We start from the raw sequence: 18003 nt of genomic DNA on the forward strand, positions 1-18003 counted from the left end.
ACTAGAAAAGATTAAAATTAGACTATTTTAGAAGTCAGAAAACCCTCCTTTAAGGGACTGACATGTAAGCTGAGAGCTGAAAGACAGGTGGAAACTAGATGTTTTTGGAGGCGAGGGCCTTCCACATTAAAGGAACGGTATGTGCAAAGGCCCAGTAGCAGAAGGGAGCATGCTAAGTCCAAAGACTAAAAGAAAACCACTGTGACTAGACTGGGTAGAGTAAGAGGGAAAGTGGTCCAAGATGAAGCTGAAAGGGAGGTAGGGCGAGACCACAAAGGGTTTTTGTGGTTCACAGTGGGTTTATTTGTTTGTTTGTTTTGGGAGGTTTTTTTCGAATCCTAGAAACAATGGAAGCCACCTCCTATCATGGGAGAGACCGTGATCAGGCTTCCATCTTGAAAAGCCCACTCTGGATCTCTGTGGAGAAAGGTTAAGGAAGGAAAAAAAGAGACACTGATTGATAGCCTAGTTATAGAGATTTACTGCCAGAACCCAAATGAAGGTTGCTGGAGGCTAAAAGGATGCACAAGAAAGCAGTAAGCAGAGCCTGTGAGGCAGGAGTGGGAACAGGGCTTACCTTGCACTGGGCACTCAACTGTATGGCTCGATTTTCTTACCAGGTATATAAATAATGAATAATATTTTATTAGTAATAATATGGGGGAGGATCAAAGAGGAGGGAAACCAGCTAACCCCAAAACATCTAAGGCCAAGGTTCCCCTCTTCATTTGGAAAGAAGGTTAAGGATGAAAACCACAGGAAACTGGCCAGATTTGGGCCAGTGGTTTAGTTTAGTTAGTCCTGCCCAATGAAAGGAAGAAGAGCAGTTGTTTGTTTCCAGAGCAGGAACCACTCATTTAGATGACCACTGCATAGCTAAAAGAAAATAAAGTCGCTACAGGTCAATATGACGTTCTGCAGCGTGCCTGGAAGCAAGTCCAGCCACACTGGCAAAGACGTTCCTATGTCTGCAAGACGCTCAGAGAGCTCACCTGGAGTGTCAAGCATAAAATGCCCAAAGTAAAATTTTCACTTCATGTATCTATTAAGGATGGGTTAGAGACGATACTGTCAATAAAGGGTTTAATCTGCTTTAAAAGGGGTCCTGTCCTGCAGAGACTGTGGACTAACCCCCATCAGGGAGACAGGCCGTTGAGTCACCCTGTCTGAACCGCAGGTTGCCATCTAGTGGCCACTCAACAAGGCCATCTGCAGAGGGGCTCAGTTCAAACAGAGGGCCTGTGAAGAAACAGGCTTGGCCTGAGACTTTTCAGAAAGCAGCCACATCATTCAACACATTTCCCCCTGCTTTTCTGTGTACCACGTATAAGAAAACTTGTGGTAGTGCCACACCACTAAGGGGCATCTTTTCCCATGAGAAAATATGCATATACTGTGGAATGAAATCATTGCTTATTTGAACTTTGCTGCTGTAACACAGTCCAAAGCAACAGGAATCAGGATAATAATCCTCAAAGGTTATAAAATCAAAGGTAGCTCTCTCCCATTACCCTGGGACAGCCTTTGCCCCTTCACTTGGTCAGCCCAAAGGTATTTTTCCAGCCCATCATCAGTTCTCTACAAAGTCAGCTACAACTCTAACACACTTTTCTGGGGTTTTGTTTTGTTTAGCTTAAACACTCTATAAGCTTAATTCATCAGAGGTAACCTTAAACCACATGTTGGAACAAGGCAATAAAAAAAACAGTCAATTAAAACAAGAGTTGGGAATTCCCTGGCAGTCCAGCGGTTAGGACTCGGTGCTCTCACTGACAAGTGCACGGGCTCAATCCCTGGCCGGAGAACTGAGATCCCACAAGCCGTGCGGCCAATAAATAAATACATAAATCAATCAATCAGGAGCTGTGCCTTCTCTGAGAACGACTGCGGGAACGTGGGGATAGATGTTCCCTACCAGCTGCTGTCACTGCTTCCAAGAGTCACAAAACACGGCCCTGGAGAGGCCAAGCACACAACTCCAGATGGCATACAGAAGACTGGTTTCTGGGTGCCTGGGGAAAGCCACATTACATCACTTCAACGTTCCTGGTTTTAGGGACATTACCAGGGACACCCAGAAAGTGGCAGACCGATTCAAAACTCTCTGGTTCCAAAACCCATGGGTTTCCTATTGCTAGCATGCGCTCACTGTACAGTTGTAATTTTTTTAGAAGAGGTTTTGTTATATACACTTTAATTCCAGCTTGAGTCCGTAAAACTTCACTGGACAGGTTTAATAAAGGCAAAAATGAGAAAAAAAGAAAAAAATCCAAATAGAAGACAAAATAGATCATTCAAAAGATGGACTACTTTCCATCTTTAGAGCATATAAAGGATTAGCCTCTGAGTTTTCTTATTTATTGGGTGCAAGTACCTTATAAATACAAGTAGCATAAAGAGAAGTGACCTTATTACTTTTGGATATTTTGCCTGAACACTGCTTCCAAGCTCCTGCCTCAAATGGACTTTGTCTTGTTCATGGCTTTTGTTTCCCCAGGACCTAGAATTCTGTGCCTGGCACACCACTGCCACTCAAATATTTGCTGAACAAATGACGAATCTAGGGAGGCAGGAGGGAAAGGGGGAGGAAGCTCTTAAAACTTGAAATTGTACTATTTTTGAACTACAAAGAACCTTAAAGGTTATTGTGAGTAATCATCTTCACCTCACTGATGAGGAAACTAACCTCAGAGTTTCATCTCACAGAAGAAAGCAGACTCCTCAATTCCTTTACAGTGGATCAGGTCTGTTACTATACCGTAAATTGCGAGGGCCAAGTGGCAGCATTCTATGGGAATCCACCTGCCACTACCCGTGTCACACAAAGTGGCGAGCAGAGTTCCCCACAAAGAGCTTGTGGAGCGCCCCCCAGCCCATGAACATACGCGTAGGCCTCTTCCAGGAAACTGTGTATTTCAATTCCCAGGCAATGCAATCCTCAAAACATGGGCAAGGCCTGGCACGGGGTAATATTCTTTTGTAAAGGCAAATGTAAAAACGAATCTAGAACTGTCCAGAAATGGACACTACACCCTCTTAAGACACATGAAACTGTGCCTGAAGAAGTGCTGATGGTGCCTCCTCTAAAGCCATGAATACAATCTTGCTTTGGCTGTGCATTCATCATTACAAGGATACTTCAAAAGGAGCCGCCATCACGTGCTCTATCCGGAAAGCAACAAAGGGAGGCAGCACGGAGAACAATGCAGGAGTTAGTAGGCTGAAAACTGTAAGGAGGAGTTTCCCTACATGACATACACAATTTTAGGAGATCCCAGAGACTTAAACCTAAAATTCGAGAGCATGCTGAGAGGAAAGCGTACCTGTAAAAGGGTGATCTGGCTTTTACCTAAAACGCACTTGTCATCAGACAATAGTTGTCAGAGGAAGAATGTGACTGAAGAATCAGAAGTCTTAGGTTTTCCTCCCATCCTACCACTTTCTTTCACAAATCACATACCCCTTCTAAGCCTCAGTTTCCCCATCTGTAAAACGTGCAGGGTAAATAAAGCCTGATCTGCCTAGGTAGCCGTGAGGCGCGAATGAAAGAACAGTGAACAGGCCTCATAAAACTACTAAAGCACAACGAAAATGAAGCACTGTTACCAATGACAAAGGGACAATGATATTGAAAGTTGACAAATTACGAAATTATTTAAATAAAACCATAAAACCATTTCAATTCCAATTTTAATCCAGTAAAAACTTAAGCCTATCATTCCTAGTTAAAGGAAGAAGAAAAAGAGAAGCCATTCAAGTACTTTAGATCAGTTACTATATTAAGAATTAGCACTTCCTCTTCAAATATCATTTGAAATGTTTCATGATCCACCTCAAGTGTATCTTTCAATGAGTAACAGAGAATGACAATTTGTTTTCTTGAGTGAAACTCTTAGCAAGCACACACACGTAAACACACACGCACAGACACACATGCATGTAAGCACGAAGTAAACACATAAAACCAGTGATTTTTTCCCCTCAATTCTGGCCCAGGTAACATAAACAGAATCTTTATTATTATTATTTTTTTAATCACTAGAGTAATGAAGTTCTAACTTTGCCCAAAGCTAATATCAGAATATATCAAATAAAAGATACTGAATATCTTTACTTACAAGTTATACTTCCCTCAACTTTTCTCACTAATTATAAACCAGATGATAATACTTTGATTTTAAACCTGCGCTATCCAATACGGTAGCCACTAGACACATGTGGCTACTGGGCACCTGAAATGCAGCTAATGAAGATTGAGATGTACCATAAATGTAAAATATACACCAGATTTTCAAGATTCAATACGAAAAAGAAGGTAAAACAGCTTTTAAAACTATTGGTTACATGTTGGAATGATAATATTTTGGATATTCTGGATTTAAGTACAATATATTAAAATAAATTTTACCTGTTTCTTTTTACTTTTTTAAACGTGGGTATTAGAAAATTTTAAATTATATACGTGGCTCATATGTATGAGAAAAGGATGGCCTATTTCTATTGAGCTGCTCTAGAAGAATACTAAAATAAACAATATATTATATAAAAACTTTAATTTCTAAAATTCATCCGTTATAGCCCTCCTCATCATAGGAAAATGGGGCTTGGTCTTCACACCTATGCACAGGTGAAGCCTGCCCGGATCCCCTGGCGGTCCTCCAGTCACCCAAGCCAGGCTCCACGAGACCCCAGGGGTGAGGCAGGCAGCCAGGGGAGGGCAAGGACACCCACCCCCCACCCTTGCCCCAGGGTAGCCTCAGGACTTACTGTAGAGACGTCATTCCTTTTAACCATTCCTGTAGAGTAAAATAACCCATGTTTTGTGCATCCAATTTCCAAGCTAGGACGAGCATAACTACCTGTTTAAAACAAAAACAAAACAAAGCAGAAAGACCAATCAAATAAGGAGGACAGACCTCAGTAATTAAATACATTAACATCAGCCAAATGCTTCGGTTCACAGTAGTTTAGTCACTGAAATATGAACAAGGTAACTTCAAAAATGAGTTCTAGTTTGGCAAACATCTAAAAGTTTGATAATTCAGTCTGCTGACAAGGGTTTGGAGAAACATGACTTCTTATGCCTGATGGTGGAAGTGTAAAGCCATTAACCTCTCCCAAGGGCAGTTCTGCAGTATGTATCAAAACTGAAACCAGCAGTTCCACCTATGGAAAGTTATCTCATAGATACACCTGCACATATACACAAAGCTGTATAGTCAACAAGACTGACTACAGTACTATTTGTAGTAGCAGAAGACTGAAAACAACCAAACATCTACTAATAAGGGACTACTTAAATACTTCTTTGCTAAACACGTTCCGTACGAAAGAATACTATGTCACCACTGAGACAAATGAAGTGGAGCCATCGGTACAAACACGGAACAGTTTCCAAGATTTATTAGGTGAAAATGAAAAGAGTGAGGTGCAGAACAGAGTGTTAAAAACCCAAACAGTAGGTGGTGGGACACGGACAGTGGATTTGACGTTTGTGAGTTCAACTACATACACTGGGGAAATGATTTTAAAGTAGTCCAACACTCCACTTCGATAGCACTGTGCCTGCAATGAGCGCAGGATGAGCGGACAATCACTCAATCACTTCTCAGTGGGGCGTCATCCTTGCTTTCAGTGCACCTTCTGAAACTGGGCAGACATGAGGAACTGTGACAACTCGGGTTTTTGACACCGCTCGTCACTTTTTCACTCAGCTGCTTTAGAGAAAAGGTGGCACCGAGGCAGTGATGGTGAGTTTAATAAATACCTAAAGGTATAAAAGACAAAATTACATTTCCAAGATGCCTCCAACTGCAAACTCTCCAGGGCTCTTTCTTACACAGGGACAGAGCTGAGGCCACCTGGACTGGGGGATGAGGAGGAAGCTCTCCCATCCTGTCTACCTCAAAGACCCAAGACAAGGTGAGGGGTAACTAAAAAAGAAAGTATGCCACTCCTAAAGAGGTAAAGAAGAGGGACAGGGCCTTCCTAGGACCGTCCTAGGAAGCTTTGCCACTCTGCAAGGCTGGCTATCTCTGGAGAGTCATTCATACAAAAGGGAACCCGAGTACAAAAGAGGAGCTCACACATACACTGCTGAATGGCTTATACGTCCATTTGCTGTAATAAAAAAAAGAAGGCAATGGGAAGGAAATAAATGTTCCTGCATACAGTTGGCCGGGGACTAGCATACTCTGCATTTGGCAGTTAATCTGATTTCTTTACCCAGGACCTAAATGCTTCATTTCATCTAACAGAAGAACTGCCCCAAACCATTAAACTACAATCCATGTGCCCAAATGGGTCAGAGGGTGGTGACGGTGAAAGGAATCCGGGTGACATAACATAAAAAACTGAGGCAAGCCAAGACATGGAAGCAACCTAAATGTCCATCGACAGATGAATGGATAAAGAAGATGTGGTACATATAGATAATGGAATACTACTCAGTCATAAAAAAGAATGAAATAATGCCATTTGCAGCAACATGGATGGACCTGGAGATCATCATACTAAGTGAAGTAAGTCAGACAGAGGAAGACAAATACTATGTGATATCACTTATATATGGAATCTAAAGTATGACACCAATGAACCTATCTATGAAGCAGAAACAGATTCACAGACACAGAGAGCAGACTTACGGCTACCAAAGGGGAAAGGTGGGGGCAGGGAGGGATAAATTAGGAGTTTGGGATTAACATATACACACTACTATATATAAAATAGATCATCAACAAGGACCTACTGTATAGCACAGGGAACTCTACTCAATATTCTGTAATAACCTACATGGGAAAAGAATCTGAAAAAGAATAGATACATGTATGTGTACAACTGAATCACTCTGCTGTACACCTGAAACTAACACCATGTTGTAAATCAACTATACTCCAATATAAAATAAAAATTAAAAAAAAAAGAGCATCAACATATTTTTAGGCTGTTATCCCTGAAAATGAATCAAAAAATACAATTTCACACCTGCCTTATATTACTTTTTGTAATAGAACCAAAGTTTTTAAAATCCCAAACAACAACAAAAGGCAAAATAAAAGCATAACACTCCCCACCATAATGAGGCAAGCAGCCACTCAGACATCACTTTAGATGATTTAATTAGGCCCTGAGAGCCAAAGGGCACATGAAGGACTCCAGAACAACAGCACTCAGGAGGTTCAGAAGGTCTGTCCTTTCAACTGCCAATGAGCTCGTCTGTAGACTAAAAATCTCCAGCTTTGTTTAATTTATAACTGGAAGATTAATGCAAAGCTTTCTCTTGGTGCTGACTTTATGGTTTTCTACTTTGGAGATCAGTATCAGTGAGAACCCAGTAAATCTCTAGGACCTATCAATCAAATATCAATTCAATCAGTACTTACACCCATTTTTTTAAAGTCACTAGGTTTTTTAGGTTTTAAAAATCTAGATTACTAGGTAGATAACTAGAACTGATAAGTGAACCAATTTTTCTACATATTATGCACATCACCATAAAACATGATTGTTAAATTGGTCAGAAAATGGTGACTTAAGAGACCAGGGGCCTACTAGGAAGGATTTTCCAAAAAGAAGGCGTTACATGTTCTTCAAACTATTCACACATTAGTGGATTTTCTCCTCATCCCTCAGCTTTTCTTGGAATTCTGACTCCTATGTATCTATTTACATATTTTCTAATTCAAACTTTGTATGTTCTCAAACATTATCTATACTCAATCCTCTATTAGAAGGATTAAAAATTCCACATAAATACTTGTTAAGCTAAAAAAAAAAAAACGGTTACGGTAAAGGAACACACATACAAGTATGCATGTAATGTGGCCTAACAGCCACAGCAGATATTCACAATGGGCACTTCTTTACACAAACAGACCTTTCCCTAGCACAGCGAATAAGGAAGCTAGCTACTTAAAGGATTTTTCTGTTACCTTAGTAAATGGAAGTTGAACTGAATTTTACAAGCCTGCTTAAATTTCATAAGCTATAAATATCAGGCAAGGTGAGGGTTTTAAATACTTTAAAGTGCTCACTCATCAATGCAGACAAGCCTCTAAAAAACTATTTTTGTGCTGGTTGTTCAAACAATTTCTGAAATTGGGAAGTATCCACAATTGATGGCTTATCAGAATTTACTTAACAACATTTTTCCTTCTTAATGATGAATAAAATAATAAAAATTCTATTAGTGGCATCTTAGGCTTGAAGTACAGGAATCAATACTTTGGAATAACAGTCTGAACTCGGTCGTTCAATCTTCTATGTGATTCAACATTTCAAGACTATTTCTACTGCTACAGAAATAGAAAACTAAAGACTCATAATTGCCAAAAAACGATAATAACAGTAGCTATTTTTTACTGAGTACTGGTATTTGGGGCTGAGGAACTTTGAAGAGCTGGGCCTCCCTGTTTTCTCGGTTAGAATCGGTGTCAGCACTCCTCCCACCGGACAGGCCTTTCTGGCCCTGAGAGTAGATGCCCACCTGATCCCTCTCACACTGGCGGCCCGAGGCCTCCCAGCCTCCCCACCATTGGGCCCTGCTACCCACCCCTCTGATCACATGCCGATTACTGCCCCCTGGGTGGAACCTCTGGATCTCCTCTCAGGCCCAGCTCACTCTCGCCGCTTTTATACTACTGTCCAGAAAACACTGCCAACCTTGGCCCAGCCCCTGTCAGAAAACTTCCTTCTTAAAGTCCATGAAATGTTTTTGTCTGTCTATGACCAGGCTATGGACTAGATCAGGCAAAATACTACTGACCCACCTGTCCCCAAACCTCTGTACCAAACTCAATAATTTATCAAGACACCTGAACTAGATTACATTAAAATAAAAATACAAGACTAAAATACATGTAGTAAGTTAAAGACAGTCCAAAGGCTCTTTAGAAAATTTACAGTGTTACTGGGGGTGGGGGAGTGGGGAGACAAAAAAAATTTTTTTAATTAATTAATTTGTTTGTTTGTTTGTTTTTATTTTTGGCTGCGTTGGGTCTTCACTGCTGCGCACCGCCTTTCTCTAGTTGTGGTGAGCGGGGGCTACTCTTTGTTGCGGTGCGTGGGCTCCTCTTGCTGCGGAGCACAGGCTCTAGGCACACGGGCTTCAGTAGTTGTGGCTTGCGGGCTCAGTAGTTGTGGCTCCCGGGCTCTAGAGCGCAGGCTCAGTAGTTGTGGCGTGTGGGCTTAGTTGCTCCGTGGCATGTGGGATCTTCCCGGGCCAGGGGTCGAACCTGTGTCCCCTGCATTGGCAGGCAGATTCTTAACCACTGCGTCACCATGGAAGCCCAACAAAATTTTTTTAAAGAAAAAAGTGTGAAGTCTCGAAGAGCATGATATGCATGGGTACCAGATATCTCACCAACAGTCTGAATGAAAGGGATGATCCCTTGAGAGCTCTTCCAGAGCATAAATTCATTTAGGAATAAGAGGTATTTGTTAAATTGGAGGCTGATGTAATATTAAGCTGCATAGTTAATGAGTCAGAGCATTTGTATGTTTCATTTTGCAGTAAGACAAATGTGAGAATAGGAAAAAATATTCAAAAATAACATGATGATAAGACTTATGCAAAAATAATGAAGCATATAAAAAAACTTCTAATTAAATGTTTTAAAGGAAATACTTAGGGGCTTTACAATAAAAAGCAATCACTTTCTGAGCTAAATTCAACTGGAAGTGAAGGAGCTGTGAAAAAACCTTTTTAATTATAACCTATTCAAAACCCTTATGAATAATTAATTATTCAAAGTCCTGGACAAATTCTACATTAGGCTGGAACAACTACGGAGGGGGACAAAGATACACAAAGCCCTCAGTCCCCCAGTCCCCAGTTATCTGTCATGGTAGGCACACATGCCCACACCACTTTTTAAACATCTAGTTTAATTACTTTATTACTATACCTTTTAGAGACAAGAAATTAAATGAGAGAATTAAATGACTGACTGTAGTTACACCATACCAATTGCAAAAAAACTTTTGCTTACAAACCAATTTAGAATTGGAACTTATTTCTTAGATTGCCTCATAAAAACTAATGCACCCTTACTTCTTCACTGTTGCTTTATTTGCCAAGAGACAAAATCAGATCAACTGATCTACCCAAATTAGTAAGTTAGACTTACATTTTCTGGTTCAACACCAATGTCTTCACAAAATTTCTCCATGCCTTCGGGACCTACAACATCATCAGTACCTGTGATAAAATGCAATTTATAGAAATTAAATCTAACCATGTACATACACTGTTACTACTATAGTAGCAGTATACTGTTAAAATACTTATTATTAAAGTAAACTTAGATCAAATAACACTTAAAGACCATAAATCCTTTCTGAAGGAAGAAATCACCAAGAATATATTGAAAATGTTCTAGAATTTCAGTTCTATCTTTAAAGGATTCTGTTCTGCACATTTAAGTCAGTTTACGGCCAAGTCCTTCAACCTGTGGCTAGATGGACACATAATTTATGTCTAAAGATAAGGCTACAGGCATTCAATTCCTGTTCTTTAAAGTAGCTTAAATCTCTATTCTTATTTTGGTAATAATTTCAACACATACAATAATTTTTGGAAACACAGCAAAGAACCACCTAATATTCTTTATAAAATTAACTGGGAGATAACATAATTGTTTCTTTTACACAGAAAAAAAAAGCAAGCAGTCTTTTTGTTCTAGACAAGGCAACCCCTTCCTTCACATTCCACGTTATCTCTGTTTCTTCCTGAAAGAACTGTCCACATGTCCCAGCTCTACTGTAGCCCCCATTCATTCTTCAACCACTGCAATCTGGTTTTTGCTCATCTCCCTCCACTGCAACTCTTCTTGCCAAGGTCATCAATAAACTCCTAATCGCCACATCCAGTAGACACAGGCAATTTTATTTTATGTGGCTTCTCTGTGGTAGCTGAGATTATCCTCCTGTAGCATCTCAACGGGGGCACCACCAGAAATAGAAACTGAGGCATCATCCTGGAGTCCCCCCTTCTCCTACATTCTCCAGAGCCAATCAGTTACCAAGTGCGCTGCCAATTTTACTTTCCAAATATTTCTTAACTGCACTGACCTGTTCAGATGTCATTCTCTCACTTAGATGACCACAGCAGTCCCCTCAGGATCTCCCTAATTCCAGAGCCTCATCCCCCTCGGACCCATCCCTTACAAAGCCACCTGGAGGGTCCACACCTCAAACACAAACTCCTTCGATTTTAAGTTCCCTACTACCTACGGATAAAGTCCAAAGTCTCTGGCATATCAAATAAGGTTCTCTATGATCTAGTGCGTCCCTTCCTCTTCAGCCTCATAGCTTTCCACCTTCATATCAAGTTTCTTGGAAATAAAAGAATCAAATAGATATTGCTGAATGAACAAAAATTAAGATCCAGAAACACCTACCCATTGTTTGCTATGCACACACATCCTGACACATACCCAACGCAGTACTAACTCTTTGTGGCCTCAGCCCATCTCCCTCTCCCCTCCCCCCATCTTCCCATGCCAGCTTCTTCAATCTTTAAGACAGGAACCGTACAGGCAGTCCTCCCAATCTCCCCACCCCCAGCAGCACAGGCTGGGTCAGGCAGTCTTGTGTGACTCCGTGCAATGCTAGGAATGCTTTTCTCACATTTGCATTAAGTCCCAACTCATCTACCTTTCCTTCTAAATTCCTCAAGTGTAAGAACTATTTATTCTTTTTAAAAAAAAATTATTTATTTGGCTGCGTTGGGTCTGAGTTGTGGCACACGGGATCTTTTACTTGCGGCATGCGGGATCTTTAGTTGCGGCATGCGGGATCTAGTTCCCTGACCAGGGATCGAACCTGGGCCCCCCTGCACTGGGAGCACAGAGTCTTAGCCACTGGACCACACAAGAATCACTCTACAATCTTCCATAGCCTTCAGATCTAGCAAGCTGCCAAGACCAGCAGGATCCACCATCTGAAAATGTCTCAGTTTCTTTCAAATATTATCTACTGGGCACACCCTGGAGCGATGCACTGTAGAAGTGGCTAAAGAGGAGTAATCCATGGTCCTTGCCCTCCAGGAAGGGAGACAAAGCATAAGAGTAATTTCAATACAGTAATAACTAGATCACAATAAAAGTGTAAGGTGGTTGTTCTCAACAAAGGATGACCATTAAAATCACCTTGGACAGTCTTGTGTCACTTTTCTGCTTCTAATCCTTGGCTCCCCCTGAAGTCCAAACTCAGGCTTTTCCACATAATCTAGCCAGAGCAAATACTTTTTCTGCATGTGTTGTTTTCCTTTTAATCAGAAATGTGCTACTTTGTTACAAAGAGTTTTATTTCACATATTCAAATCTGTTACTTTTCTGGGACTTTCTTTTTTCTCCTTTTATTTTACGTTTTTCTATGAATTCTTAATTTTTTTATCTTGATTATGGAGGGAAAATCAAAGTTTACTTAGTTTTTTGGGCAACATTAATACATGAACATGATATAAAATTTCATTTAAAAGTAAAACTGAAAATAAAAATGTTAAAAAAGCAGAAGTTTCCTCCTAACTTCTCTCTACTCCCCAGAGACGACCACTTATTAAAGAATTTCTGGGACTTCCCTGGTGGTCCAGTGGTAAAGAATCCGCTTTCCAATGCAGGGGACACGGGTTCGATCCCTGGTCAGGGAACTGAAATCCCACATGCCGCGGAGCAACTAAGCCAGCACGCCACAACTACCGAGCCCACGCGCCTCAACCAGACAGCCCACGTGCCGCAAACTACAGAGTCCATAAATAAATAAAAGAATTTCTTTAAGAACCCTTCCCCAAATAAGCCATTTTATAAATTCTACCTGCAGAATATATATACATATTTATTTAGTTTTTCAGGCAATTCTCTTTGGCTTTCCAGGTACACAACAATTCAATCATTTCACCTTCAACGAATGATCATTTTTGTCTCCTCCTTTCCTGTATTCATGCCCCTTCTTTCTTTCTCTTACCTAACAGCATTAGTTAATAACTCCCAAAACAATGGCAAATAAGAAGAGTGAGAGTGGGCATCTTTATCTCATTCCTGACTCAAATGAAAATACAGTTAGCATTTTATCACTTGGGTTTGAGTGTGCACAGTCCCGCATGTGGGCACTCATGTGTATATTACACACAAATGATATATGAAGACATTCACCCGATGAAATGTTCAAATAAAGAAGCCCAAGAAAATAGAGTAAAAAGAGAAAGCCTGCCTTCTTCCTTTCCTTACCAGACAGGCATGTATCCTCCCAGACCTTTTTGCTGTGTTTTTATGTATGTACAAATATACGGTGAAATGTACCCCTGAATTTATTTATCTATACACTTGGGTTCATACTGTACCTACAAATTCTACACCTTGCTTTTTTCACCAACTGTGTCTGATAATTTTCCTGTGAGAGCACCTAGCTGACATACTTTACATTACCCCCCTGTAGGTGACTGTGTGTGTGTGTATACCATGTTTCATCGTTCTTTTCCTCATTCCACTACTGTAAAGTATTTAGGCTGTGACATTAAAGAGTAATTATTCTCATATGGAAGTATCCATCTATTACTATTTTGCTAAGAGGTTTGGTTGTAGGAACAGATGACTCTTTGGTATCTACTGATGGAACTCATTGGCAGTTGGTTGCACAGAGCTGAGAAAAAAAAAAGGTACTTATAATCTTAAAAAAATTTTTGTCTTTGGCTTCTATTCTTCGTGATTTAAAAAAGCTCTTTTACTGCAACCTATTCTTGAGCCTGGCAAGTCACCTGCCCTTCCCCTGCCTGTGCACAGGGCCCTGGGGTCTCCCAGCTGGCTGTCCCACTCACACCCCCTCCAACCTGGCCTCCTCTCCCTGTCAGTGCTCATTACAATGACAATGCTTCTCATTTGTTTGTCTGTTTGCCACACCAGAAAATAAGCTCTGAGTACAGTGCTTCTGTCATCCACACACCAGAGCCTGGCACGTAGCAGGCCCGCAAAGGTTGGCTGAGGTACACTGGGCAGTGGTAAACATTAAGTTAGCCATGCTTTTTTCTTTTTTCCACATTTTATGCAATGCCATTGTCAGGTTACTTATATACACATACATGCACCTGTGTATTTGAAAAGAGCAAGGTTTTAACAATATGATCTGCAACGGCATGACTCATGTTACTTTAATATTTTATCCTAAAAATATTAAATATAGCTTATCAGTCAACATTACTTAAAGGCTACCCATAATCCTGATATCTACAACAACTTTCCCTTTTTTCTCATTATCATTCCCTTGTACACATTTAGATCTATTTGTAATCACATTGTTCATTGGGATTATGGGTATATTTACACTAGATGTGTCATTTTACCTGTAGAACTGAACAATCTTAATCTAATAAATAGGCCACTGGTTAACACAAAGTGGATTAAAAGTGGGTTTGAGGGAGATGGTTTAAAAGCTATAGAACGCCCTGGTGAAAGATACTAGAGATACATTTACAAGGCGGATGTACTGACAATAATCTAGAAAAAAGTGGTCCTCCCACTTTCACTGCCATTTTAAGCAGGGGCCCCTAACTAAATATACTTTATACTAAGTAAACCCTTTCATGAGAGCCCAAGATGCTCATGGCAGAGTTTCCATAATCACACCATGCTGCATCTCTGGGGCAAACGGGGCCACACTGTCTCCTTTGCCAAGAAACCTTGTCAGCAAAACTTTTGTCTCCTTTGTCACTTAGCACCTACTCCTGGTCCCAAATCTCACTTTGGTAAACCAAGAAACAATTCTGCTATAGAACCTAATCGAAAGTAGAGATGAAGGGCCTACAGTCAGGATTTGTAGAACTTTTATGACCTACGTGTGTGAGCTTCAGTGTGACTCTGAAATGCTGGCACTTGTGTATCTGGTCTCATCTCTTACTCTTAGATATATCTCAGAAAGTGGAAGTTATTAGACAAATCATTTATGTAAAACTGGTTATTTTAATGAAAAGAAATGGGATTCCAGTTTCAGACGGAGGTCTAAATAAGACACTCCCCCAATCTTACCCCCAGCAATCCTTTCTAAAGTCACAGAGGACTCAAGTACCAAAGTACAAAAGGGAGTAAGCCTATAACCACAGAGAACAGGACAAGAGCCCCAGTGGAGAGCATTTCATTTATTAAATCTCTGAGAATCAGAAACTGAGTTGACAGGGATTTAAAAAGGTGAGAGGCTGCAGCACAGGATGTGCAAAAGAGGGCTGGGACTAACTGGCCAGGCAGGATCTGGGAGGAGCTGGGCTCAGGCTAAAGGAGTGCAGAGGACAGGGCAAGCGTGGAACTGAGGACTCTGGGAAGAACTAAGGTCCATCTGTGTAGCACAACTGCAGCACCAAGGCCCCTACCACCCTCCACTGCACTCCGGATTCAGTGCAGGGAGTCAACCAAAAGCAGATGGCTCTCTCCGAGGGAACAGGAGCACAGTGAGGGGGGACAGGCCCTCACTCTAGCACAGGGGGCCCACGGCCTCACTGTCTGCTCCCACAGACTTGCCCAGAGCACAACCTTCCAGGGACTTCTCGCCATGCATTTTTCTTGAATAATAGTTATCTTCAGTTTTTATTCATGTAGTTGGGATATTAAAAAATGAGGACTTCCCTGGTGGCGCAGTGGTTAAGAATCCGCCTGTCAATGTAGGAGACACAGGTTCGAGTCCTGGTCCGGGAAGATCCCACATGTCGCGGAGCAACTAAGCCCGTGCATCACGACTACTGAGCCTGCGCTCTACAGCCCGCATGCCACAGCTACTGAAGCCTGCACACCTAGAGCCAGTGCTCCACAACAAAGAGAAGCCACCACAATGAGAAGCCTGCGCACCGCAAAGAAGAGTAGCCCCCCGCTCACCACAGCTAGAGGAAAGCCCACGCCCAGCAACGAAGACCCAATGCAGTCAAAAATAAATTAATTAATTTTAAAAAAAAGAAAGCAGGTGCCAGTTGTTCTCAATTTCAAGCTATTTTCCCTGATAAAATACAAAAAAAGCAAAAACTAAAAGGGGGGGGCATTAATAAAAATAGGGGTAGCCACACCCACATAAACTTCTCGCAGTGATGAAATCCCAAGGAACCACCTGGCAGGGGCCTCAAGGAACCTAAAGAATATGGCTTAATCTTTATCCCAAATGTCACCTTTCTGAGCCAGAGAAAAGCAAACAAGTAGGAAAACTGTACCTTGCTTCCTTTTAAAAGAAAACAGAAGTGTGGCTTTTACTATGGAAAAATTCATATTTGCTTATAAAGGAAGACACAAAGAATATCAAAATAGCTGTGCTATGGTGGTGGGATTAAGTATACTTTTTCTGTTTAAACTTTCCTTTTTATAATATATTTCATAACAATAAATGTGAACCAATATGAGAAAGCAAGAGATCTTCATAATCAAAGTGATATGAACATGAGAAAACGTTCCATCATTCAGACCCAAGTACTGAACACCTGGAAACGTGCTAACCACTTTCACAAAACGTCTTCAAGAGATTCATGTTCTCAAGACCTAAAAACAGATAAATTCTAATACTACAGAAGTGTCTGTACCATGTGTCTGTGCCCTGCAAACAAAATCCAGCTCAAACTAGTTCAAATAATGAAAGAGAATTCACTAGAAGGATATTGGGGTAGCTCACAAAAATCCAAAAAACTACAGGAATCAGGATCGCATCCTTTCAAGTCTACCACCAGAAGAGAAAGATGCTCTTCTCCCAGCTTCAGTCTGAAAACCCTAGGAAATTTTATCTGATTGTCCTGACCTGGGTTACCTGGCAGCCCCTGGAACAATCTCTGTGGCCAAAGGGGCAAGATTTTTATCAGAAAAAGGGTAAGGTAGGGGTAGGAGGAAAACACTGGCCCCAGGAGGAATCCTCATTTTGATACCCAATAAAAGGGTATCAAAACCAGCTATGGGGCTTCCCTGGTGGCGCAGTGGTTGGGAGACTGCCTGCCGATGCAGGGGACGCAGGTTCGTGCCCGGGTCCGGGAGGATCCCACATGCCACGGAGCGGCTGCGCCCGTGAGCCATGGCCGCTGAGCCTGCGTGTCCGGAGCCTGTTGCTCAGCGGCAGGAGAGGCCACAACAGTGAGAGGCCCGCATGCCACAAAAAAGAAAAACAGTTATGAACAATGTCCTTCCTTTAAGAGTTCAACGAAGGCTATTAAGCTAAGTAAGCTAAGAGATGCATAGCAGCTTGTCATATGGAAAAGTGGAGAAAAACACTCCAGGCAAAGGGATGGCACTGAGTTAGTTGTCTTTTATCCTGTAGGTAGCAGGGATTTTTAAGTGGGGGGCAAGGGTGCAGCGGATTGTTAGGGAATGACATGTATGATCTGTTCCGTTTATTTATTTTTTTTTTCAAATAATACAACAGGAAACACATAGAACCTGACTGGGAGTAGAGACTGATGTCAAGAAAACTAGTTTGAAGGTCACTGGAAATGTCAAGTTGATAAGTTATGATAGGGCCAGAAATATGGTGGGGAAGAGGAAAGGTAAAAGAGCCTTCAGTTCAAACTTGTCTGAAAATTTTTCTTTCCCCCTTTTTTACACATACACAGCCACAAAAACAAACAAACCCTTTATTTCAGTATTACATTATCCAACCAATTATAATAAGTTGCAAAAATGGGATTGGATTTAAGACATTTTAAATGACAAAACAAACACTGTCTGCCAAATGATCTTTCAAACTAGAGACACAATATAAGAAATTCCATCGCGCTACATAAAGGTTCAAAGCAGCAAAGCTTATTTTAACTTGGATGCATAAACCAAAAAGTCACCCATTACCAGCACTCTCAAGAGGTTTCCTAGCAATCCAAAGTATTTCTCCCAAGTACATTTCATCTTTTCAGTTCCCTTCTAGTGTTCTGAGTTCTTCGGCTCAGCTGCTGGCTATAAATAGGACGTTTGGTGATTTGTTTCAACAGTGTTCTCTCCCGAAAACAGGGAGACGGACACACACACACACACACACACACACACACACACACACACACACACA

At 41.2% G+C, this 18003-nt stretch overlaps 1 protein-coding gene across 9 annotated transcripts in view; it reads right to left on the minus strand.

Moving 5' to 3' along the window:
* The window catches only part of DCUN1D4 (defective in cullin neddylation 1 domain containing 4), a 68693-nt gene that overhangs the window by 19867 nt on the left and 30823 nt on the right, over positions 1-18003 (minus strand). For all 9 annotated transcript variants that reach the window (XM_027102979.1, XM_027102978.1, XM_027102987.1 and 6 more), the window contains 2 exons: positions 10128-10198; positions 4768-4859 (listed from right to left, as the gene is read on the minus strand). In XM_027102979.1, coding sequence (XP_026958780.1) covers positions 4768-4859; positions 10128-10198 — 163 coding nt within the window. The remainder of the gene's footprint in view (positions 1-4767; positions 4860-10127; positions 10199-18003) is intronic.

The sequence above is a fragment of the Aethalodelphis obliquidens genome, unplaced genomic scaffold (genome assembly GCF_003676395.1).
Source record: "Aethalodelphis obliquidens isolate GAN/ISIS:26980383/991018 unplaced genomic scaffold, ASM367639v1 scaffold6, whole genome shotgun sequence".
NCBI classification, from domain to species: Eukaryota; Metazoa; Chordata; class Mammalia; order Artiodactyla; family Delphinidae; genus Aethalodelphis; species Aethalodelphis obliquidens.